The 26,180-nt window shown below is 42.5% G+C and overlaps 1 protein-coding gene across 1 annotated transcript in view; it reads left to right on the top strand.

Annotated features, from left to right (window-relative positions):
- Window positions 1–365: 365 nt before the first annotated feature.
- Window positions 366–26,180, top strand: part of spon1a (spondin 1a) — a 120,499-nt gene continuing 94,684 nt past the window's right edge. The window contains exons 1-5 of the mRNA XM_084062931.1: window positions 366–994; window positions 2,292–2,398; window positions 9,144–9,277; window positions 20,632–20,705; window positions 21,196–21,318. Of these exons, the coding sequence (XP_083919057.1) occupies window positions 757–994; window positions 2,292–2,398; window positions 9,144–9,277; window positions 20,632–20,705; window positions 21,196–21,318 (676 nt within the window). The 5' untranslated portion in view covers window positions 366–756. The remainder of the gene's footprint in view (window positions 995–2,291; window positions 2,399–9,143; window positions 9,278–20,631; window positions 20,706–21,195; window positions 21,319–26,180) is intronic.

The following is a 26,180-nucleotide window of genomic DNA, read 5'->3' as shown; positions in this document are numbered from 1 at the left end:
GATAGCCTATAATGACATGGCCAAAATAGGGATGTCAGGTTGAAAGTTGTTAATGAATGTATGGTTGCAGACAAACATGTCTGTGTCTATAACATGTGTCACAGATGGAGAGAGTGTGAATTAAGATGCACTCACTGCTGCCAATCTAAATCTGCAAAGGGGTGGAAAAATTATGCATAAAAGAACGAAATGTGAGCACGCTATATTCGGTGTGGCAATTGCCATCCCCTGAGACCCCAAATGACGAGCCTGCCCCGGACCCCCTTGTTGCAGGCTATCGTGCTGCTCAGTCAAATCAACATTAAGCTGCTACTTCACAGTGTGCATTTCTCCGAGAGCAGAGAGAGCGAGTGAGTGCACACAGAACATCATATTCCTCCTCCGTCGCTTCCATTCACATCAGAATGGATCTACCCTCCTAGCAGAGGCACAGAGCGCAGGTCCTCATAACCAGTTGGCAAGTTTGGTTCATGTGTGAAGTTTTGGGGCGCGAAACATAGCTTTAACATAGTTTTACAGAGGTTAAGTTTAGAAATAAGGTTAGGTTTTGGCACTGTTTTACCGAGGTTACGTTAAGGTTAGGGTTAGGCTTAGTTTACTGAGGTTACGTTTAGGAATACCAGGTGGCGACCGTTCCGAGGTCGCCGGATTTGCCCCGGGGCGACTGTGTTTTGGGGCGAGCGTTTTATGATATTCCCTAGGTTTAGTTTCCCTCTTCTTGCATCAACTAAGTAGCCTAAGTATCCGCCACTGTGCATGATGACAGGAGCTTTGCTATATTCACGCATTGTGCTATTGTTGCACTGTTTCGTCTCTACCGCGATGTGCAACACATTCGCTGCTTTCACCGAGGAGCCCGACACGGTCGGGAAGTCGGACGGTTATTGCAGCAGGATCCTGCGGGCTCAGGGCACCAGGAAGGAGGGCTACGTGGAGTTCAGGCTCCGAGTGGAAGGAGACCCGGAGAGCTATCAGCCAGGCAGCACTTACAGAGGTTGGTACCTACTGCTGAGCAGCGTTTTACGCGTGTGTTTTATGTCATGGCCGAAGAGGCACCCGTACATTTATTTAGTCAATGATGAAGCCTTGGTTTACTTTTCACACTTCTACTGATGATGGGTAATAGTCCCAAAACAGTGGTTCTCAAACTTTTTTTGTGCCACGGACCCCTAAATTGATATATAGCCTATTTGGCCGCGGACCCCCATCTGAAAATGTTTTGTGCCAGGGACTCCAAGCAGAGAAGATTTCTGAAAATAAAAAGCAAAATTATATTTAAAAGATGTTCAGAAATAGCAGATTTACAAGCTCACAGGGCTGCACGAACTCACGAAATGACACACTGTGAGCTTGTAGATCTGCTATTTTTGAATAGCCAATGTTTAAAATATGGATAAAGGGGTTAAAATGATTGTGATGCTATGTTAACAGCTTTTGCTGGGGACCCCTGGAACCCCCCTAAGGACCCCCGGACCCCACTTTGAGAACCAATGCTATAAGATGTTAAGTTGTTCTAATGTAGCCTAGTAGCTGTCAGAGATAGTGCGCTGCATGTCATAAGCATCACGATGTAATGTAATGCTATAGCCTTACATCACACATGTTGCCTATTAGACATTTGTTGCAGTTTCAAAATAGCCAAGATGGGAAATAGTTTTTAACAAATTGTGCAGTATTCGACACTACACAGAAAACAATATATAGGTCTATAAAGCCTATAGGTTCAATCAAATGTGAGAATGCTGAAAATCTAACAAAGTTGGCAATGTGGGCTTTCCCTTTGGATTGCATTTCCTCTATAACATATTAATTCCCAAAGATGTCTGTCAAGTACTGCAATCTTGTCTGTTTTTGATTGATTGATTGAATGTTTTATTAGGCAGAATTGTAAAACAGCATGAGTACAGTCAAACACTGTCTAAAAGGATAACACCCAAAAAGTCCTTGAGGTCTTGTTTCCATTGGGGTCCTAGGTATTATGGTTCTGTCAGGTATTATGGGTCTGTCATGGTATTATGTGAACTTAAATTACACTTTGGCTTTCTAGTTCCAACTTGAATTCCCATATTGTGGGTAGGCTAAATGTGAACGTTATTCACCAGATCATAGGCTATTACAGCTATGTCACAAGAAGTTGTACCCACTAAATACTACTTCTGCATTAATAGTGATTAGAGGTGTTGCTAACGGAATCCACCTTTGTCTGTGTGGGTCTTTGTGATTGCAATTCTGTCCAGCTTTAAATGCTTCTCTCTTGACTGATGCTCTGACTCTTGTTTATGCCTCTCCAGTGACTCTGTTTGCATCCAGCCCCTCCTATTTCAGAGGGTTCACCCTTATTGCCCTGAGGGAAGGGGGGATAGGTGACAAGGACGAGGACTATGCTGGAAATTTCCAGGTAAGGATATAAAATGCGACAGGAACTAATTTGCATAGTCATGTTTCTATTATGAGTGTACTTTATCATGTCGTAAATAATTAACAACAGTTGCGTCCACCATCAATCACTCTGGCTGTTAAGACAACTTAAGTATTGAATACAGATTTTAATATGGATAGTATGTATAATTAATTTCAAACTGGCGAGCATCCGCATGGTGTGGCGGCAACCTGAGCTACAGCAGTGGTTACATGGAAGAGTCATAGCCATGTAGTCATGTGACGGCCAGGTGTACAGACAGCCCCTATCTCCCACAGCACAGCAAGCCAACACAGTTAGACACACCTGATTCAACACTTAAAAGTATATCAACACCATATGCTCTGAGAGATGGTGTGAGAGTCAGACAGGGAATAGATTTCCCTTGCATGGCCATAACATTTATTTGTTTCAGCACGATGTCGAAGAAAGTGTGACTATTCTCACCCCTCCTCCTCTAATAGCCTTATTTATGAGACACCCCAAGGTAGCTGTTACAGTATGTGTTTACTTGAGCGAGTTGGAGACACAAGTTATGAGAGGAACATACATATTCCTTGTGGTCTGTGTTTTGCCAGTTGGTGAAAGCAAAGAAGTGTGAAATTTGCAGAAGTCTGCATGCACAATGCAAACATACATTTATGAAGGAAGCGTACAGTTGGCAAGATTAAATGGCTGATTCCCAATTTACACAGCTTGATCCAGCTCGTCTACGCAGCAAGGAGAGCAAGAGAGAGCGTAAGAGTGAGAAAGTATGAAAGAGAGTGAGTAAGGATGGGGCCATTCTTACTAGCTACATGTTATAATTGCCAGAGAAGTGGTAAACAGTACTTCTAATCATTATATGTTGGAGTAGAGATAGATTTCAGATGACCATAGGGGTTTGACATATCTGCCATCATTAAATTTCATGGCCACGTGCTGCCGCTGAGTAGAAAAGTAATTTGTTATAGACAGGTAGAGAATTGATTATGATCCTGCAGGTTATATTATGCTCAGAAGAAGTAGAGTCAAATTAAACTGTGGTAGAGGTTTGGGTTGTGTAGTTACCTTGCCTTGATGTAACTCCAACAATTTAGAGATATCTTCAATACGGTAATTGCTCAATAGATTAAAAATCGATGATCCAATATATTCTAAAAATGTGCTAAAAGTGTGACTTTGAGACCCGTTTCACAGTGCATTGTAAGTCAATGAGGTGTCAATTTTGCATTATACATTCATCTGAGCAGCAACTACTGAGGATATCTCATCAATATAGCAAAGTAACTACACAACCTATAGTAAACCTCTACCTCTACCAACTGCATATTTATCCTGCCTCCATGGTTAAAACACAAAATATCACAAATCTAAATTACATATAACAGATATTCTTTAAGAAGTACTGACATTATGTATATTTCTGGTCAATAACTTTGTCAGGGTAGAGGTTTGAGTGTGTTGTTATTTTATCTTTAAAGTAAATAAAAAAGTAATACTGAAAAAGATTCAACACATTTGGATGCAGGGAGTAGTTCAGGATCAACCAGGGGGAGGTTATCGTCAATCAATGGTTGATCGACGGTTGAGATTTATTTATTGTTTCTGCCAGGCCGGACAGCCGAAGGCCGGAGACTATGCTTAAAACTTTTCACTCCACACGTTCTTGTGTGTGTGTGTGTGTGTGTGTATGTCCGTCTGTGAACAGCTGGTCTTCAGCACTGCTGGATGAATCTGCATGCACATTCCCAGTAGGCCAAGGAAGATCCTCTGCCCCCAATTTTTTTAATCGGCCTCATGGTGGCGCTATAACAGCCCACTTTGTGTTTTGGCCTATAACTCTTGAACCGAAGGTTGCGCAATCAAAATCTCCTCCCCTGGATTCAACTCCTCATATAGACACCTGCCATTTGTGCCACGTTTTCTTCGAAACACTTTCTGCTACAACTCCTACATAGTTTGTCTAAAACTCACACAAATCCATACACATTATCTCTGAAGTCATGTGATCAAGACGTATCACTCAGATCTTTCTTATTCCATTCCAGTTGGCTATAATTGCCTTCCAAATTTGTGGGCCCTGGGCAGGCAACACGGCCTGGCAGAGACCTGCGCTCCATGGAGTGCACTTTTCTAGTTTATGTATTTGTTTGTGTTCTTTAATACATATGATATCTCATTACTGGTCCTCTTATACTGTACTTCCTACTTCTAGGCACAGAATGCTCTCACTGTCAGTAATATATTATTTACATCACCATAGTTTCAATGTGAAGCCCAGTCAAAGGTAGTATACCAAGTTTAAAGTACTAAAATACATAACACAATAAATATTGTAAAAAAAATATATATATATATATTGTTGCAGCGCTATGTAAATGTGCTCTCTTACTGCCTAGAATGCATTCTGCCTTCACTGTTCATGTAGCCAAATTTCCAATTCCAGCCCTGCCCAACGCTGTAAGGTGCTGCAGTCATCCATGATGTTTTCTCAGACGTTTCTCACCAGACCTTATTAAGAAGAAGCTGTTATGTTGGTTTTAAGGGCAAGCTTAGAAGTAGCCATGAAAGCTGCAATTCTGTTCGTCCTAATCTCATGAACCTGCTGGGTTCAATCCCTTTCCACATAAAACCCTGCCTTTTACAGCACCTGTGGTGCAATACAAGGAGAGGTTAGCACACTGGCCCATTGATCATAGTTACTGCTGTGCTATGGCGCTTTGAGCAAACCTGACCTGAGCCTTGAGTATGGGAGGGCATCGTGTAAAACATTTTGTAACATTTGATTTATTCTTTTCCTCTGCGTATCACATCTCATTACCTCTTGTTACAGCCCAATGTTTTTATGTTGTATAATTGATTTCACGGTGTTGTTCTTTAGTGCCGGCCTTGTGCACAGAAGGCGTATCGCAGAGCACGGCGTGGTGTGACAAGGCAGGCTACACGTCATAGCAGGGCTAGGGAGAGAGGGAAAATACTAGGGAATTCACTCAGTCACATTCAAAGACTCAGGGTGAACGCTTGGCAATTTTTCGATATTTTATCGATGTCATGATATGACTAGATATCGTTTGGAACTTTGGATATCGTAATGTGGCGTAAGTGTTGTCTTCATCTGGTTATAATCACTTAAGCGATTCGTGCACTGTGCTTGAAGTCGGTTGGACGGACGGTTCTCGAGATATGTGAACTAAAGACGGACGTACAGACAGACAAATATGTTTTGTTTTACATTTTTTTCAGGACATTTTAAATAAAATAAATATTATTTTAGATTTTAGATTTTGTTTTAGATTTTGTCCATATTGCCCTGGCCCTACGCAGTAAAATCATGCACACCATGGAACTGAGATCTGTTGTGGAGCACACACACAGTATAAGATAAAGAGTTGGCATTACTGGAGAAGAAGAATCACATTTCGAACAAATAGCAAGGTTCCATTTGATTTGTGGCTTGTTATTTAAGAGATGGCATAGTCCCTTTAAAAGCCCTAGAGGATCCCGTCTCATTATCTGGGCTCCCCTTCTAGCAGTTTATTAAAAATAACACGACGTCCAAAGAGATAAAAGATATATCTCACCACCTGCCCACCACAATCTTGTATCTTATACAATCACACGTACGCACACTGCGCACGCACACATGCATGCACGCACACACACGCACACTATTCCTGCATACACGCACGCACGAGCGAGCACACACACACACACACACACACACACACACACACACACACACACACACACACACACACACACACACACACACACACACACACACACACACACACACACACACACAATCCCTTCCTCCACTCTGAAAGAGCTTTGGGTGGGCTGTTCTCCAGACAGAGAGAAAGGGGAGTGAGAATAGAAGGAAAGGAAGCAGCAACACAAACGTCAGGCTTTATTTAACATACAGCTCATTGGAAATCTGCTAGTGTGCCCCATCTCACCCGTCTGTGGACAGCTCCTGACTTGATGAAAAGCACTTTTTATTGAGCTCTGCGGGGAGGTCAGCTGCCACTGTGTGTGTGTGTGTGTGTTCACTGGCTTCTGACCACACATCACCTCTCAGCAGGGTGCAATGACAGAACAATAAAAGTGATTTCAAGGCCGTGAAAAGACCAGTGGAGGTGTGCGCGTGTGAAATGAGGGCAACGATTACTGAGTACAGAATTTGACGTTAGCTGTCATTTGCAGAAGTCAGTTTTGAACATTGTGTCTCCTCTAGACTGACATGTGATTTTGCTGTAGATGGGGACGTCTGATAATTATCGTCTGTCCGATTCGTGATGTTTGTCTTCACTTTCCCCAATGTCCCCATGTCATGTCAGTTAGACTGACGTCAAATGTTATTGTCGGAGTCTGACCAGATGCTGCAGCCAAGCAGATGCACGCGCTATTGCACAATTTGTCTTCACTCAGTGAAATCCTCAATGTTACGGGTTCATTTGGTTACATTTGTACACTCTTGGAATGACAAATGGACAAATTAACGCTGAGGCTTTTACTGTGCAGACACACAAAACCACATTGTATTTTCCTGGTGGCTCTCTTGCTCATATTCCTCTCTCACGCAAGTCAGTCTGACTCACTCGCTCGCTTGCTCACTTTCTTGCTCTCTTTGGCATTAACTCAAACCTAAGGCACACTGAGGAACAAATGGGTCATAGTTCAGTTTGCCGGAAAATGGTTGCTGCTTTTCACATATGGTGTTTAATGCATTCCCATGGGATGTCACTGTCTAACATATGTTGTAGTCCAGTCGGGGCGGTCCAGGGATGCCTTTCAGAAACCATGGGAACATGTGTTTGTGTGTGTGTGTGTGTGTGTGTGTGTGTGTGTGTGTGTGTGTGTGTGTGTGTGTGTGTGTGTGTGTGTGCACACATGGGAGGGGGGGGGGCTACACACATTCACAGCCAAGGCCTGACTCGCGCTCCCTCTCTCTCTCTCTCTCTCTCTCGGTCTCCCCCTTTTATCTCTCCTTCTTTTTCTCTATTTCTTCCTCTCATTCTCGCCCTTTCACTCTCCCATCTGCCCCATCTCTCTCTCAAATGAAAGTGCCTCCTTGTCTCTTTCTACATTTGTGGTTAATTCTATCTATCTCTATCTTCATCTCCATCTCTCATTTTCTGTCCCTCTGCCTCTTCCCCCCCTCCTTCTCACTCGCACGCACGCACGCACGCACGCACGCACGCACGCACGCACGCACGCACGCACGCACGCACGCACGCACGCACGCACGCACGCACGCACGCACGCACACAGAGACATGCAGTTCAGTTCCAGAGTCAACTCATACACATAATAAAGGAAATTCTCTACTGACAGCTTTATGGAGTGAGAGAGCGCCTGTTCTTTATTGCTGATGATGACTGATGTCACTTCCTGTCGATCCCATCACTGTTCCTTGACAGAGTTCAGGTGTTGCACAGCTCTGTGCCCACCAGTGTTCTACACCACACCTGACCAGAGACATTGCAAGTGTAGTCAGGCTAATTGCTATGATCGGTTTAACCATATCATTCAATTTAAATATGAATATGATACCAGGTTGATAAAACACATTATATGTTTATTATAGGGTTGCACCTAAGTGGAAGGGGCAGTGTATCGTTGCTGTCGGGTTGTGAGCTTGTAGATAAAAAATAGCTAAAATAGCCTACAAGCGTTGTGAGCTTGTAGATAAAAAAAAAAAAAAGGCAAACATAGCCAATCTACCACCAGCTCACAACGCGTCTGCTATTTTTTGATATTTAAAAATAAATACATAAAGTGAAAGTACTTAAGTCTGTCTATGGGTTTTATAAATATTTAACAAGTGAAAAATATTCCCAAGAGTTTGTGACTAAATAATAACTACATTGGATACTTTGGAATACAGGTTCTTTTTTACCGTTTCCTGAAAAGTAACAGTTTTGGACACACAAGGTTTCCTCCCGACAGCGACGATATGGTCTATGGAGGATAGCACGAAAAAAAATCACTATCAGTGCATCTTTCATTAGGCTGGGTCGATCACCTTGTTGTTTGAGGTCAAATGCCCAACCCTGCTGCATTGTGCTGCATTGGACGGTCACTAGCGGCTTGTGGTCCTTTTCTCAAACACAATGGGAGTGACAGCTTTTCACAGGCAGGGGAGTGTGATAACCCCCCCCCCTACAACAACCCAACCCCCATCACTTCCCCCTCCAATACATGTTGCTGCTTCTGGATGAAAGCTCTCTTTGATAATGTTGGATGAAAAAAGATACTACACCACAAGGGCATTTCAGAGGATGTTTATGTTTTGTAATCATAAAACAGACTTTGAAGAAATCTCAAGGGCCATACAAGTTGCTCAGCACAAAATGGATAACATAACACAAAACTAGGCAAAAACAATAAACTGTAAAATACATAGTTTTACTTGTCTTTTTTCCCCGTCCCCATCAACAGAATGATGTGTTTAGTTCCAGATAAAGTAATTTTTGGGATGTTTTGACATTTGACACGTACTATTATTACTTGCTTACTTGAACTCACACTGAACGAAGGAATTGAAATTGGATGAATCCATCCACGAAGAAACATGAAGATGTTATATACCTTTAGAGTCAAATCCTGAATACCATTGTTCATAAAATGTGTTTAAGTGCATCCTGCATGCCCACAAGCTCATGTGTGTGTGTGTGTGTGTGTGTGTGTGTGTGTGTGTGTGTGTGTGTGTGTGTGTGTGTGTGTGTATGCCATACAGATAATTGATGAGGATGACACTCAGTATATGACCAATTGCCCGCCTGCTGTGACAGAGAGCACTCCTCGCAGACGCACCAGGATCCAGGTGTTCTGGACTGCTCCCCCTAGTGGCTCCGGCTGTGTCGTCCTCAAGTATGTATTAACACGAAGACATGAAATATGCATGCATGCACGTGTCTAGTGCCTGACCCTGAGGCTGCTGGGGCGGTCTCATATTTTCTAGAGCAGAAATAAACCCTCGGGTAGACATATCATCATGAGAAAATTAATATTATAAACAAATGATTTAGCATCAAGATGAGGTTTTCACAAATCATATTTTTGGTTCCAATTATATGATACACTTTCAGTTTTTAAGCAAACGAAAAAAAGCAAGACCCAAGGGGACTGGTCTTAGCCACGTTTTCGGTATATCCTACAATATCTTTTTCTGAAATTAGTATTCAAAACTTTTTGTTCCTACATTGTTAAAAATGAGTGTTAATTTAAAGGTCCTGTTAACTGACTGTCACTAAACATATACATGTTTAAAAGTCATGGCTGAAAACGTAACAAAGTATGTTACAGAATTGTGGAGTTATGATTTTATGGGTGGGGTTGAAATAATCCCTTGATAACACACTGGGGTGTGATACTGTAACTACTATACACCAATCATAACTACAGTGCATCATCAAGTGACGATTTCAGTTCCACCACTAATAATACACAGGACACAAGCTGCATATTGGCAGCCATCTCTGTTTATATAGTTTTGTCATGACAGTCACCCAAGTTTCATTTTGACTCAGTTTTATACTCTGTATAACAGCCGATCGACAAGGTCACAACATTCTTGTAGATCAGCTAGTTTGGCAACATGACGCCCCACTACCACACAACACAACTCTGCAGCAAGAAGAAAAGGGAGAGAGAGTGATTGGAACAAACAGCCATCAAAAAACACATAAATCACCAAATGAACACCATGACACAACACTACACATAATGTCCCATGATACCCCTACACATTCCCATATTCAAGTAACAATATAAACAACAACGAACACACTTACTTTGTTATTCTTCTGGGGGAAATCTAAATTCAAGATACATTGAGTCTGCAGTCCGCACACAGGATCATGTTCCAAAAGTTAAGTTAGTTAGCCTAAGTGGCTCTTCCTCAGACAGCCGAAACGTCACGTACGATGGTGGAAAAAAAATATGTGTTAAAACCTTTGGAGCATAATCTAGTCTAGTGTGCATACTCTATTTTTCTTGCATTTTGACTTCTGCTCTGCACCTGGCACTTTAGAGTGGAAGTGCATTCACTTGTTTATGAATCTAATGTAATTCAACCCATGACAACCAGCCCTAACAACTTTACGCCCACTGCTTTGAAAACCAATTCTGATACCTCCCAAAATGAATGACCGCCCTAAAGTCTTTGCATTGGTTGTGCGATGTGATGTTGTAAATGTCCTAATCGTTTCCACCCAGTTTGAGCTCATTCAATGAATTTAGATGTCACCAGACAGAATCTGCAAACGTTTATTTTTATTTACTAATGCCAATTAAAATGACAAACAACTATATTAGTCATGAAATATGTATAAAAAAAATAAACCAAGAGCCGTTTTGAAACTTTTCAAAACTACATCAACAAAACCCATTTGAACCAGAGAGGTCACAAATAAAAACAAATAGATTAAAAGGGAGATTAAAATAGATTAAAAATGTGTGTGTGTGTGTGTGTGTGTGTGTGTGTGTGTGTGTGTGTGTGTGTGTGTGTGTGTGTGTGTGTGTGTGTGTGTGTGTGTGTGTGTGTGTGTGTGTGTGTGTGTGTGTGTGAATGTGTGAAGAGTGAGATACAAAGCTAGTAAGAAAGAGACATGCACTGTTACGTCCCTAATAGGTGGTCTAGGGGATTAAGGGACAATAAGATATATCCAGTGAAAAGAATGGAGGAAACGGATGGATACAATGAATACAGTGTTTAATTAACAAGTGTCCGAACAAAGACAGGGAAAATGACTGGTGAGTGCCAAATCAAAATACCCTAAAACCAAAACCCTACCAACTACTTAACAATGGAAATTAAATACTACTAACAATCAAAAATACAGAGGGTGGCACTCACACCTTAATGTGTTTAACAGAAAATAGCTATGTGATGAAAATGTACAGGGTACCCCAAATCTTACCTAATGTTTCCCTGATAGAAACAATACACTGACTGAAGGCACACAAAACATGCCTGAGTTTGACACAAGAGACAAGACTGTAGGCCACTCTGAACACAAACAGACTGTCTCTGTCTGAGCATGGTGGAGGGGTAGAAGGGACTGAAGTGCACAGGTGTATTTATTGGAATTGAATGGAGATGATTGGTTGGTTGAGGGTTGATTATTCACAGATGAGCTCTACCTGGGTTTGAGGAAAGAAGGAGAATCAGAAGAGGGGGAGAGAAACACAGACAACACAGTGCATGCTATAAGCATACACGTACACTCCCTCGAGTCCTTGGCGACGTGCGTGACGAATTTGAACCCACGTTACCAAATCCACTTTCAATTGCTGATAGCAGCAAGCTCAGCTTGCTGCTATCAGCATCGTGTATCAGCATCGTGTATCAGCATCGTGTTGCGTACATTCTTCAATAGGCTTTCATTTAAAAAACATAAAAAGTTTAAATATGGAGATTTTGATTGATTGATTGATTGAAATTTTTATTAGGCAAAAGAATGTAAAACAACACAGTTACATTTATAATGCTTTTGTCTAAAAGGTCCGGCCAAAAAAGTCCTTGCGGGCTTGTTTCCATTGGGGTCCTTGAATTAATTTCATAGACATATATAGTAGCAACCAAACAGTTCAAAAATCAACATAAGAATACAGAGGGAAAAAAAAAAAATACCATTATGTACAAAAAAGGCATGAGAAAATAATGAAATATATACAAAAAAAACGGTTTCTACCCGCTAGCAACGATATACTGCAAATCCACGTGTGTTGTTCTTGATCTGTTTTATTACATCCCCACCCCCAACCTGTTTATATTCCAAGAATTTAATATATCTTATCCCTGTTTCATACAGACCCGGCTTCATAAACTATTCATTACCTTTTTGCTCTCCATAGCTGAGTGACAGTAATCAACTGCCATTGCTTTCGGCAGAAACCTTTTTTCTCCATGTTTATTCTTTTTATGTTTTATTCATAAATGAATTTCCTATTCTATACTTAGCTGTATGACAGTGTGACACACATGTGGCGAAAATAGCCGATCTACATTCTACATTCTACAAGCTCATCAAAACCTGTTGTGAGCTTGTACAGTAGATCTGCTATTTTTTTTAGTTTTGAAATTTGTTGCCTATAATAACATGCCCATAATAGGGACGCAAGGTTGAAAGTGGTTACAGTAAGAATGTCTGTGGGTATTATAAAGTATTAACAAGTGTTAGTGACAAAATAAGTACATTGGATCCGTTGGAACACAGGTTCTTTTTTCCATTTCCTGAAAAGTTTTTGTTCCCACCCGAAAGCGATGCTGTGATGTTGTGTCCTCTGGCCATGTTTCCAGTGTTCCCAGATTTTGTGAGAGAAACAAGCGGATAGGTCTACGAAAACAAGCCCAAAAGAAGCGACTAGGCCGCATGATCACACACGGGAGGCCCAAAACAGCGACTTTGCAGAAAAACAAGCCCAAAGTCTCTTTTAATAAGTGTACTTGGCAACACGGCATCTTTGGGATACCTAAGGGTAATCATACTGGCCCTTATTTATCAATGGAACATAGAAACCAGCTGAAATTCGAGGCAAGAAATCATCTTATGACGGGGCTTACGTGTGATTTATCAAAGGGTCGCATCCTGCCATTCATAGCGTGAGAATGGGCGGCGTGTTGATAAATCTGGCGGCTGAAACCGATTGTCATTTAAATAACACACCCTTAGATATGCTTGAAACGCCTCGATTTTACGACATGAATGAAAACGAGAAAAAAAAACACACACACACCCATTACCGAGCAGTGCGCGCTACTGCTGTTTTACAAAATAAAGCAGTCATGTATCACGTTTATGAGAGATAGCCAGGCAAGGCAGTCATAATCTGAACGTTTATGGAGTGATTGATGAAACGGAGTGTGGTGGGATGGTTACCTATCCCTGATCTCCCGTTGAGGTCCCAGTGGCCCAAACCCACAGCGTGATCTTCACGCCGTGAAGATCACCTGCACTGGGCACAGGTTTGGAGCGTCGGGTTTCTATCCTTAACCCTGCTTACACATAACTCCAGAGGATGTATACGTTTGGAAACCTCACTCTCCATTAAAAGATTACAGTGGCGTCGGCCCCGACTCCCGACTCCTGAAAATGCTCTCGCATGCAAGCGCTCGTATAGCCTAGATCTGAGCCAGATCTGGAATCTGAATGACTGTTTAAGTAGATGTTTAAGTGGGTGAATGATTAAGCATCCAACCTAATACTGTAGATGCTTTTAAATGCTTGTAATTATGTCACCTGTTAACCTCGTAATTACAACTACCTATTTCTGTTAGTTACTTAAAGGACGACTTCACCACTTTTCAACATATCTTCATATAATAGGTCCTCACTAATGCTCATGATAAAATGACACAATTTTTTTCTACTTGGTCTGTGTCTCATAGGAGGGCTGTGGACAGTCCAGAAACCCGTCTACCAGTGACATCATCGTTAGGCAGGTTTTATTTTTCCAAAAAGATTACAATTTTTTTATTCCGATTTTTATTAAGGCGAGAACAATGGGATCTATTATTGCATTGCAACTTTCCAGGAATACAAAGCCTGCAGTTTATATTAGCTTGGATTCCCCATCGATGATGTCACCGGTAGACGGGTTTCTGAACTGTCTACAGCCCTCCTCTGAGACACAGACTGATTAGAAAAAAATGGTACCATTTTATCATGAGCATTAGTGAGGACCTATTATATGAAGATATGTTGAAAAGGGGTGAAGTCGTCCTTTAAGATGTTCGGTTACATCATTTTATGCAGCATGGCTGCTGCATAATGTTTAAATGCCTGTCAGATTGCCAGACAATTCTAATGTCTACGATGGAGCAAACGGGTGTAGCCTAAGCCTACATGACCTGAGACCAGACGTGAGATAGACTCAAGTCATGACAAAATCGAAAATGCAGACAATTGTGGTGATCTCAGCTTACGCTCATTTTCGGTCTGAGCAAGCTTGATAAATTAGTGCACCATATTATAATGAGCATTAGTGAGGACCAATTATATGAAGATAGGTTGAAAATGGCTGAAGTGGTCGTTTAAGTACAGTACTCAAGTAAATGTCATGTAAAATGCCTTATTTACGTGTTGTCACTTTCTGCGCTTATAGCCTTATGCAAGGGTGTTTTAAAAGAAAAAACGGTTTATAATGTTTGTTATTATGTGTGACTGTTAAAGTGAGTGATGGGATTCACTCTCTTGTTTCTACACAGTTAAGTGCTCAGTGTTGAACTCGGATTGTGTACGAATGGGAACCAATTCCTAATGAGAACCACTGAATTAAAGTAACAGTCAGAATTTTACATGGTGAGCCCTGTTTTCTCTCTTTTCTGTCTATGAAGCTTGACCTCTAGTCTGTGTTCTATCTTAGTGTGACGATCCACTTTTACAGTTCTCCTTCCTTCTCTGTTGTTTTCTCTGTCGCATTCTCTCTCTCTCTCTCTCTCTCTCTCTCTCTCTCTCTCTCTCTCTCTCTCTCTCTCTCTCTCTCTCCCTCACTTGCCAACCACCCTTCTCTCTCTCTCTTTCTCTGTTCCTCATTTTTGTTTTACATCACCACAGTTCTGTTCTGTGTATGGTTCTCTCGCAGTTAACATAAGCCCCACATCTCCACATCTGTGCTCCTCTCTGTTAGCTTCAGAGGAACATGGAGGAGGAATTTGGTGTGTGTAGGGCGCATGGGTGGAGAGAGGCGGCTTCAACCAAAGTGCTTCTCCGTGTGTGGCACAGAGCAGTGGTGGAAAGTAACTAATTACATTTACTCAAGTACTGCACTACAACTTTAAGGTACTTTTACTTTACTTACTAGTATTTCCGTTTTTCAATACTTCTACTCCTCTACATTTCAGAGGCAAATATTGTACTTTTTTCTCCACTACTGTGTACATACAGTACATCTACTGATGCCTAATCTGGACACATCTTCAGTGATGTTCCTGGAATCATAGGACGTTTCGGGTCTCTCAACATCATACGCCCTCCTCCAGGTGACCCAGCCGGGGCTGATCAGACCCCAGCTTGTGTCCAGATGGCTAGCTAGCTACCATGACTCCATGGCTCCCCTCTTTTGAGCCACAGCCATCTTGAGGCCCTCTCTGCCGCATCTGTGGTACTGCGGATGGCTCTCCTCTTTCTCTCTCCCTCGATGCCTAAACTACTGAAGGCTCTGACCAAGGAACGGGCTGCAAATCCTCTGCATCCAACTTCCACAGGGAAACACCTTGCTCCCGCCGAGGAGTTTGGATATGCGGTTGTCCAGAACCGCCGATCTGACCGATATATCCATCTATATAGGCATATATAGATATCCAGTTGTCTAGAACCGCCAAACCAACCGATATGCCCATATATATGAGGCCAGGAATCATCTTACGGCGGGTACAACGGGTACTCTGACGAAAGATTTGTACTTCTACTTCCGGCACTTTAAGTAACATTTGCTGCCAATATACTTTTGTACTTTACTCCAGTACAATTTTGAATACAGGACAGTTTATTAATACTTTTACGCAGGTAAAAAACCTAAGTACTTCTTCCACCACTGGTAGAGAGAGCACAGCTTCAGAACTGAAAGTGGCACACAGTACAGTACACGGCTGTAATGTCACAGCTGCTACAAGGGGTGTGTAAGCAGGCCTGTCTTAATGCACAGGTCAGGGGGGCACCAAACCGCTGGGCAAAATAATAAATGACCAGACTATACGAAGTAACAGGGGTGAAATATCGTCCGGGGCCTGCTGAAGTAGTGCTAAATTTGTGCCGAAAAGCTTCTGCTGCATCCCTCCTGATGAAGCAAAATTCTTCAGCTGCAGAGCTCTTTGCTTGCCTCCATACTGTTCTGTGACACAACGAATGTCTCAAGAGCGGAGTTTGGACTTGAAATGTATTTTACCACAGACCTCCATCTGAAAGTATTCTGCACCAGGGACCCCCATACAAGATTTGAGTTGTTAAAATGTTTCACAAATATTCTGATTTTTTGAAAATAGGCGATGCAGGTTTAAAAGTGGTTAAACTGATTTTAATGCTATACTAACACATTTATCTGAGGACCCCCTGGATCCCCCCTGAGGACCATACTTTGAGAATCACTGCTCTAACAAACATCCACATGTTGGACAGGAAAATGCCATAACACTGATAGGAATAGTGCTTGTACCCTCGACATATCTATATCTACCAGTCACAAATACACACATACACACACACACACACACACACACACACACACACACACACACACACACACACACACACACACACACACACACACACACAGCATGCGCGCACGCACGGTCACATGCACCCACATGCAAGCAAGCCACAAACTGCAAGAAATGTGAAATGATTGATAATATTGTGTTTCCTCAGAGAGGACAATTTCATTACTGCTAGAGGCAGGGTAATGTTTGTTTTTAATTCCATTTCCCCTCCCAGAGGAGATCTGTCTCGGCCCATCTGACTGCCTGCATGTAAGATATCATGGTTATCTGACAAACCAACATCTGGCCACAAAGTTAGAACCGTATGTGTGTGTGTGTGTGTGTGTGTGTGTGTGTGTGTGTGTGTGTGTGTGTGTGTGTGTGTGTGTGTGTGTGTGTGTGTGTGTGTGTGTGTGTGTGTGTCTTACTCTTTTTAAACTCCTCTGAGTCACAAGTTGTCCAGGGAAGCCTCCTCCTCCCTCATGGTTTGCTACATTATAATTGAGGAGCAGTCGCTGTCTTCGTTTTAGATGGAAAGACTGAGTTTGGTGGTTTGGTTTTGGCTGATGCTGGCCACTGATCATGGGGTCAGGCAGGGATGCTCTCTGAGGCTCACTGATCTGTGACCACAATGAACCCAGGGCACTCAGGTTAAGCACTTAAGCCCTATTTTATACTTAGTCGTGCAACGGTGTTGCATGGAAACATTGAATAGTGAACATTGCAAAAATTGCTGATCTACAGTACAGGTTCACAACACATCATATAAGCCTGTAGATCTCCTATTTTGCACATTTTTATAGGGACGCCAGTTGCTTGTGTTAAAAGAGTTGTCTTTTTGTTTGCTTGTTTTGAGATCAAATCAATAGTTTTCCGAGTTGAAAGTGTTACATCTGTCTTGGCATTGTGGCCTCAATCCTCTCGATCCTTAATACTATTGTTGTATTGTATTGTTGGCGAGCTGGCAGCTGTAGATTGTGAGTCACCAGAGGAGCGTTCAGCGTTTTCCACGAGTGTTTGCAATAAATGCTGTTTACTTTCAACGTTTGAAGGTTCAGTTTTGTTCTGTTGATTTTGAGCTGTCATCGGTGTCTGACAGTGGTATGCCACACCATTTGCGACCGTTTGTAAATGTCTAATGCCTGTGCCTGTGACATCACACCCTGTCCGAGTTGTGTAGTCTAGGTAAAATCTGAATCCAGCTAGTGTTATGGCAAAAGACCATAGTTGTATACCAGTTGTGCTTTGGAGAGGTGCTGCAGAGCACAAGAAACTAACAGGATTTTCATGGGTAAGCTCCAAAAAGTAACCAAATAAAAAACATGATTCTTGGGGGAGTAGATCTTGGGTCTGGATGTGACCAGGGTCTATCAGATCTGTATATATGCTCCAAAATGGTAGGCACCATTGAACTCTCCACTATCCATATCTGAAAGCCAGGCTTCTTCCATTTGCAGCAAGGAAGCAATTTATTTGTCATCTCCCTCTGGCGTGTGATACGAACGCTAGTACAATGTGGTTCTGATGGGCTGTCTGAGAGAGACAGTGTATCACTGATCAGATGAATGTCACAAACCCATGCAGCTGTCAGAAACCATTTATCTTTGTGGACACATTGGCAGGTCAGATTAGAGATTCCGGAGGGGGTGCGGGCAGTAAGCAGCTCTGGTGTAATTGAATGGGAAATAATTTTCTTTTGCGTGTTTCCTTGTGTGTTTTGTTTTAGCTAGTGTATCCAGATGGAAGAAAATGTGTTTTTTTTCTATGCTTTTACACAAAATCTCACCCTTTCACATTTCTCTTACCTCTCTGTCTCTCTGTCTCTCTGTCTCACGCACGCACGCACGCACGCACGCACGCACGCACGCACGCAGGCACGCACGCACGCGCACACGCACACGCACACGCACACGCACACGCACACGCACACACACACACACACACACACACACACACAGGGTGCATGCATATCGGACCGGTTTTCTGATGCGATTGGGATCGACTGTGTGTGGAGCCCGGCAAAGTGAGTTGCGCCTTAATAGATCTCATTGATAGAATTTAAATTGGATGTTAAATAAGCATTACTCTGCTGGATTGTCTGGCCAGCCCAGCCCAGGAAAGTGGGCCAAACGGTGTGAGCATTGCTCACTCAGAAAGATATGTGAAATTGGGCTGAGATTGAATTAAAGTGTGAACAATTAGAGAGGTGCTGGATGGCCCTCGTACCTCTCACTCATGTCATGCACACCTCTGTGCAAGGCAAGCCTGCCCCTGCATTTCTTAACCACGTGCTGTAATAGTGAAAACAGCCGATCTACAAGCTCACACGTTGTGAGATTGTAGATCTGGTATTTTCTATATTTATGAATAAAAACCAAAGATTTTACAAATGGACAAAAAAAAAGAAAGAAAATATGCCCAAAAATAGGGAGATGTATGGTTAATTTTTTTATTAAATATAAAATTGTGATGTTATCAAAAATAAATATCAAACATATATCAGACCATAAGGAGGTATGAAACCGGTGACAGAACTGAATGACCAGTGGGGAGCGATATCCAAGCAGAGGCATGGATTTCTCTCCCCCATTCCCCCCAGCGAATTGAACCCTGCCTTGTATCGTTCTGCTCAATAAAATGTGGATGGTCCGACCATGACCATCCCACTGTTGAATGACTTGAAGATTTGTGACAATAACTTTTCTACCTTTTTTGTGTGAAGATCCACTTTTATAGTTCTTGTTTTTTCTGTCGATTTCTGTCACTCTCTCTCTCTCTCTCTCTCTCTCTCTCTCTCTCTATCCTCTCTGTCATGCACGCACGCGCGCGCACACGCACGCACGCACACATACATATGAGGGACTAAGGGCTGTGCTATGCTAATACAGTTGTATAGCTGTCACTCACTGTCAGTGTGGATATACTCATCTCTAGCCTGCATGTCCAAGGCTATGAAAATACACTGGCTCCTGTTGCCCAGGCTTGAGATCATCAACCATAATGTACCTGACAGCCACCTCAGAGGCAGACAAGGAGAGATGCACAGGGATGGGGCTGCTTAAGGGTTGAAATCATATCAGGTCGGTTTAGCGTGCAGGGTCTTGTAAAACTGCAGAGAACAGAGGGAAAAGGAGATCCTCTGTGTGTGTTCGGCTGGTAGAAAGTGGGAATATCGCCTCTCTCTTGCACGGTGTTACAGTGTAAATCTTCTTCCCGCTGCCTCTATCCTTTTCTGTCTTGCTGTGAGGGACCAGCGCTGGGCTCAGCTCAGCCCAGCTCAGCCTCTTGCTGCAGAACAAAATGGTCTCTAAACACTCCAGCTGGACCAGTACCACCTGGATCAGAACTCAGCCCAGCACCCCAGCCTTCTCTCACATCACCATGGAAACCTTCCTTCAGGCACGGCTGAAAAAAGAGGCTCCGTTTGTGTGGAGGCCGGGAGGCTTGTTCACTCTTGTTGTTTTCTGAAGTCTTTGGGATGGCGAACAGTTTTGTTTGTGGCTGATTTACATGTCAAGGCCTCCCTTAGACCTGTGTTCCACACCACTCTGTGGATCAAGCCTCTAACAGCTCTATCTAGAAAAGCTCGCTCCATTGCCAGGACTCATTCTTGGAAACGCTCCCGTTGGACTGTCAATCAGGCTTATCTGTGTTGTAGTATGTAGCCTACCTCTGCTAGCCGTCCACACTGCATTGTGTGTATATTTTGTCTCGAGTCTGCATTCATTTATGGATGCATGCGTGTTTGTGTGTGTGCGTGCGTGCGTGTGTGCATGCGTGTGTGTGTGTGCGTGCATGCATGCGAGTACTCAAAGTGTAGTTTGTGAATAACACCTGTTCTGTCTTCCACCATTCAACATTCACACTGGCTCTCTTAAGTCTTCAAATTCCGACTTGCTGTGACCTCCACTCAGTCTTCTCTCACACTTCCCCTCTCTCTTTCTTGCTGAACTTGCAATTAATGTGACCCTCAAACTTCTAATTCCTCCACTTCCATTGTGTCTGTTGTTCCCTCTGGTTGCAGGGCAAGCATTGTGCAGAAGAGGATCATCTATTTTCAGGATGAAGGCTCACTCACCAAGCGGATGTGTGAGAAAGGTGGGATTCTATATCAATATCAGAAAACCAATAACATCCCTTGTGTTCTCCCATTCCCAAATCTTCCCGCTGGTACCCTATTTCACCACCCGTAGATTCTCACTGTCTTTTATTTCTCTCATTTATTACTGCCTTCCTATTTTCTTCATTTTTGTGCAGGGATATCATCTGTGCTTTGTACACTTGGCATCTGAATTATCTTAAATGAGTGTGACCCCCAGCTGTGCGTGACATTGGATGCCACACTGAGCAATAGATCAAATGAATATTTGAACATGTCCCCCACTTTCCTTCTTCCCCCCTTTGCTTTCCATTCAGACAACCAACCATTTCAACTGCATTCTAATAGGATTTTTCTCATTGTTATCTTTTAGTAATCTTTTTCCCCCCCCTTTCTCTATCTCTGCCTTTCTAAGTCTCAGTCTGTGTCTCGGTCTGTCTCCCTGTTTGTCTCTCCCTCCCTTAATATCGCTCTCTGTTCTGTTTGCAGAGTCGTTGTTTGGCGACACCACAGACAAGCCTCTGCTCGACTGCTGTGCCTGTGGAACTGCCAAGTACAGAGTCACCTTCTTTGGGAACTGGTCAGAGAAGATTCATCCCAAGGATTACCCCCGTAAGTGCGAAACACCTTAATTCTTCCTTCACATCACCCTAGCTGAATGCATTCATGTTTATCAGAAAACTATAGCTCCCACAAGAACCAATATGTTCCCATTCTGATGAATATACTGTATGTGCGTATAACCTTGACATTGATACAGGGCGTGACTATGAATAGAGATTTTGATTACTCTGTCGCCCTTCTTTAAGGCGAGCTCTGACTTGTCTGAACGATATATTGATTAGAATAGAATAACATAAGCCCACAGATGGAGAGGGCTCTGATTTACTGGTGTGGGAGGGAGCAGTTGGCATTTGTTCTACCTACTACTCTTTGTCGCTCCAGTCTCTCACTCGCAATCACTTTCACTGTGGTCTTTAATCGGAAGGTTCCCGGTTCGATCCCTGTTCCTCGTGGCATCATGTCTAACTGTACTTGAGCAAGACATACATTTATTTTGTCTGCAGGTAATCTTGCATACTACTACGCCGATCAGCGTCATATTTCTTGTGCATGCTGACAGCAGACCAAGGACCTCAGTTCTATAATATTTTTCAGATCGGTCTGCTCTGTGAAATAATCACAGAGCAGTCTTCCCTCCCGGCTATGGGATACTCATCCCATGAGGCTACGGACCGGCACTAGCCGATCGGGCGCCTGTCAGTTTAGCTTATCAAGAATCAAGAATCAAGAAGGTTTTATTTGTCACTAATTTATATGAGTACAAGTTGTGAAAAGTTGTTGGGACTTATATGTGGGGATTTATACTACTCACTAGCCAATTACAATTCTCCTGTCCCTTCTGCTTATGGGATGTACCGGTACTACAGTAGCCAATCACAGACATGCAAAAACACCAAATTATACCTTCATCAACGTGACAACATTCCCAGAACCTGCAAGCAACGAGTGTTAATGTACTTTCAACTCAGTCCGAGCTGTCTTAAGACAGTTTTTAGCCTCTTTGACACAGTTTAGTGTGCCACCGTTCACCAAAGCATGCACCAAAAGTAATATAATCTAATACATCATCGTCTTACTCTTGAAAACACAGACATACAGTTAATGAACGAACATGCTGGATTTGAAAATAACATGTTTTGGGTGATTTGATCGGGACATCCCTACTGAATTTATCATTAAATATGTCATGGTTGAGAGACCAATCTGTCTCTTTTTTCTCTTTCTCCATCTCATGCAGAGCGTCAAACATATGCACTCACATGTCTGAGTCATCTTTCAGATATAGCTGTGTACATCGGATCCTACATGCCATTACTTTTCAATCTGCCACCCTACATTTTTCAAATTGGCCTCATGGTGGCGCTATAACAGGCAGATTTCTGTGAGTAGCTAATCTCTGGCACCGTTGGACCGATCGCTGTGAAACATTGCACGCACACTTCCTGGAGGCCAAGGAAGAAACTTTCACATTGGCCTAGTGCCAGCAGTTGGCTGATTTTTGCAACAAAAAAAAAATATATTGCTCCTACAGATTTTGTTACGCCAATCGGTACACGTTATCATGTAATCACATAGTCATGTGATCAAGACGTATCTGTGCTATTTTTCGTATTCCATCCTGATTGGCTAAGATTCCAAAGTTTACAGGAGTGGAAATCATGAACGCAGCGACCGATTGACGTAATGCGAAACATTGCTAGCCCACAATAAGCTACCTGCCAGACCTTTGCTCCGAAGAGCACTTTTTTCTAGTTACACGTTGTGTGTTTGTTTACGTGGCTGCAATGTCTGATATGGCAGAAGTCAAGTCAAGTCGGTATGCCCTGTGCCTTTTCATACTCACTCAAAAAAACAAAACATTGTGATCACATACTTCAGACAGAGAGAGGTACTGACAGAGATTTGCACTCTACCGAGTGCCCATTTCTAGTTGTGTGTGAAAGGGTGAATTGTAAAGCACTTTGGAAAATGGAGCTCTATGAATGCAAACCAATTCGCTCATTCTCTTTCTTTCCAGTTTCTATCGCTTTCTGTCTCTGTTTCTCTCGCTCTCTCAACACACACACACACACACGCATGCAATTATGAACGCATGCACTTACGCACGCACTTACGCACGCACGCACGCACGCACGCACTCACTCGCTCACTCACTCACTCACTCACTCACTCACTCACTCTTGCATTCATGCAAGCACGCGAGCACGCACACACAGATAGATTTAAAGGAGGATAGGATAAGCTTAAGCCTGATTTATACTATAGTCATGTGACCCGGTGTCCCAATGCCACAGTAGACGATAAGCTATCAAGCCACAACTGGATTCCCCCTGGGCCCTCACTGATCTGCCAGCACAAAGCATATCCTAGATCACTGTTTCCCCAAAAAATGTATGGGTCGCAAGTAAATATAGTATTTTAAAAAAAATAGTATTTTTTTGAATACAAGCTTGTATATTGTAAGTGAAAATAGCAGATCTACAAGCTCACAATGCGAAGCGAAGCGTTGTGAGCTTGTAGATCTGCTATTTTCACTAGCTTGGGTCCTGGCAAACGTCTAATTTCTATTTTGGCTCTTGAGCTAAAAGGTTTGGTAATCACTGTTCTTGATAACTGACCCTAGTTGTCAACACAACAGTGACCGCTGTCGTATAACAATGATCACTTCCTATATAATTTGCATCAGTTAATCTTATTTGAATGGTTGGGACAATTAAAACCAGATGAAAGTGTGGCGCAGCTAAGGAAGCTACAGTAATTGGCCATGGCTGTTACACTGAGACACTTGATGTGAGGTGTCAAGCACTGCATGTCACTTGTTTTATGGTTTAAGACAGTGGTTCGCAACCTGAGGGTCGGGACCCCCACGGGGGTCCGGACATGATTTTTTTTTTTGGGGGGGGGGCCCAGATGACAGTAAAGTGACAATTTAATGAATTTTAAGACCTGTCTAATACCTAAAAAAAGAAATGAAAAATTACCATTACTGCATCAACAAACTATAATATAAAAACTGGTCAAACATTGGCCAAATTGTCAAATTAGATAAGAAAGAGGCAAAAATTCTGAAAATAGCTGATCTACAAGCTCGAGCGTGTAGATCAGCTATTTTCCACAATATTTATCTAATATTCACCGAGTCAAACTAAATGTAATGCTTCAACTCCTACAATTCCAAGTGCTTCTCAGGGTGCGGTGTCCCCAGTTCCAATATAATTATTTTGGGGGGTCGCGGCCTGAAGAGGTTGAGAACCACTGGTTTAAGAGATGTCACTGTCATCTATCCTTCTATTTTTACTAGATGTCCTTCAAGTGAACGGGCATGTGACCACTGTGGTGGTGACACATATTCGGAGTCTATAGGGGGTCAATCACTATAAAACAGGCCAACAGGTTTTCTTTTTTCTTTGCTCTCTCACCAACATGATAACCTTGACAGCTCTATTTTCTCTTCCCCTCATGTCCCCATTGTGAGTCATGCAGCAACGCGTGGCTATTGAGCCTGAGAGATCCTCTGACAGAGGAAAGCAGAGGGCAGGAAGTAGAGAAAATAGAGGGAGGACGTTCCAGCTGGATTAGGTCCAACACAGGTGGCCACGGAGTCTCATTATGGGTATACAATGGTAGAGAGAGGATATGGGGTATTTTAGCTTTAAAGGAGTTTTTTAATCAGAAAGAACTAGACAAATTGCACTGAATAGAGTGCCTACCTCTGCCAACACTATGCAATTGGCAAGATGTTAATTCATTTTGACATTGACCTTTGACCAAAAGTTAAATTGGGGCTGATAGACTTCAGTTTCCTGAAATTCCGCCAATCTGTTCTCGATTGACCTTTTGACCCTAAAATGAACCATCTCTTCTGGGCAGCCTACTGATCACTCCTACCAAGTTCCATGAAATTCTGGCCATCCATTCTATTGTGGTGGCGTTTTCTAACCCTAACCATAACCCTGAATACGAATGGAATGGATTTGAGGCCTGTTTTAAAGCCTCTGGTGCCTTCAGGTCTCGTAATCCTGTGGTGCCTTCAGGTGGTTGAGAATTATGTTCCAGAGAGTACTTCCCATTTCTTGCACACATAAGGGGAAAAACACATCAGAGCATATCAGTGACATCATCAGATTGCCCAATAGTGACCTTAAAGTAATACTAGGTAACTTTTTCAACAAAACTAAAGTTAAATTGTACATCTTTTGTGAGTGGCAAATGTTTCACAACACCCACTCCATGAATTTCACCCCCGAAAGCCTTTTCTATTATAATTTCTATTGAAAAGGTGGCTCGGTGAGCCTTTCCCGCGAAAATGACGCCATCTGCCCGGAAAACGGAAATGCACCGGTTTCCTGTTTGTCCAGGAACTACCGCATCGGTTTCCTGTTTGGCCAGGAACTACTGCGCTTATAACAAAAAGGAATCTCAGGCTGTTTTTAAGAGATTGTAGGATTTGAAGATCGAAAAACAACAGAAAAAGAAAACACAGCTCACGGTAACTAAAGCTCTACTGGCTAAGAGAAACGATCCACAGATAGTATAAAACAATTAAAAGAACGCTTTTTGAAACGCTTCCGTCTTCCGGTGAAAACAAATGGAATTCTGGGTAACGGAGGAATAAACAAACGGCCTGCAGTGACGGTAATGACCAGCAGAGGCTGCTAAAAATCGTTAATCGTTATTAACCTCAGTAAGATTTTGGCATTTGCTTACTGTTTTTTAGTCTGTTTTATAGCTTTGGTGTGTTTAAGTTAACCCTTTTAAAGGAGACACCATGAATTTCACTTTTTTTTTTTTTTTTTTTGGGCTCCCCAGTGTCTCTTGTACCCCAAAAACATTTTTTTTTTTTTACATTCAGTCATTCATGCTCATTTCAGAGATTTTCAGAATGGGTGTGTCTGAACAGGCCATCTCAG

The sequence above is a fragment of the Gymnoscopelus microlampas genome (genome assembly GCF_963454915.1).
Source record: "Gymnoscopelus microlampas genome assembly, chromosome: 1".
NCBI lineage: Eukaryota > Metazoa > Chordata > Actinopteri > Myctophiformes > Myctophidae > Gymnoscopelus > Gymnoscopelus microlampas.
The sequence above is the reverse complement of the archived record's forward strand: the minus strand, read 5'-3'. Positions and strand labels throughout refer to the sequence as shown.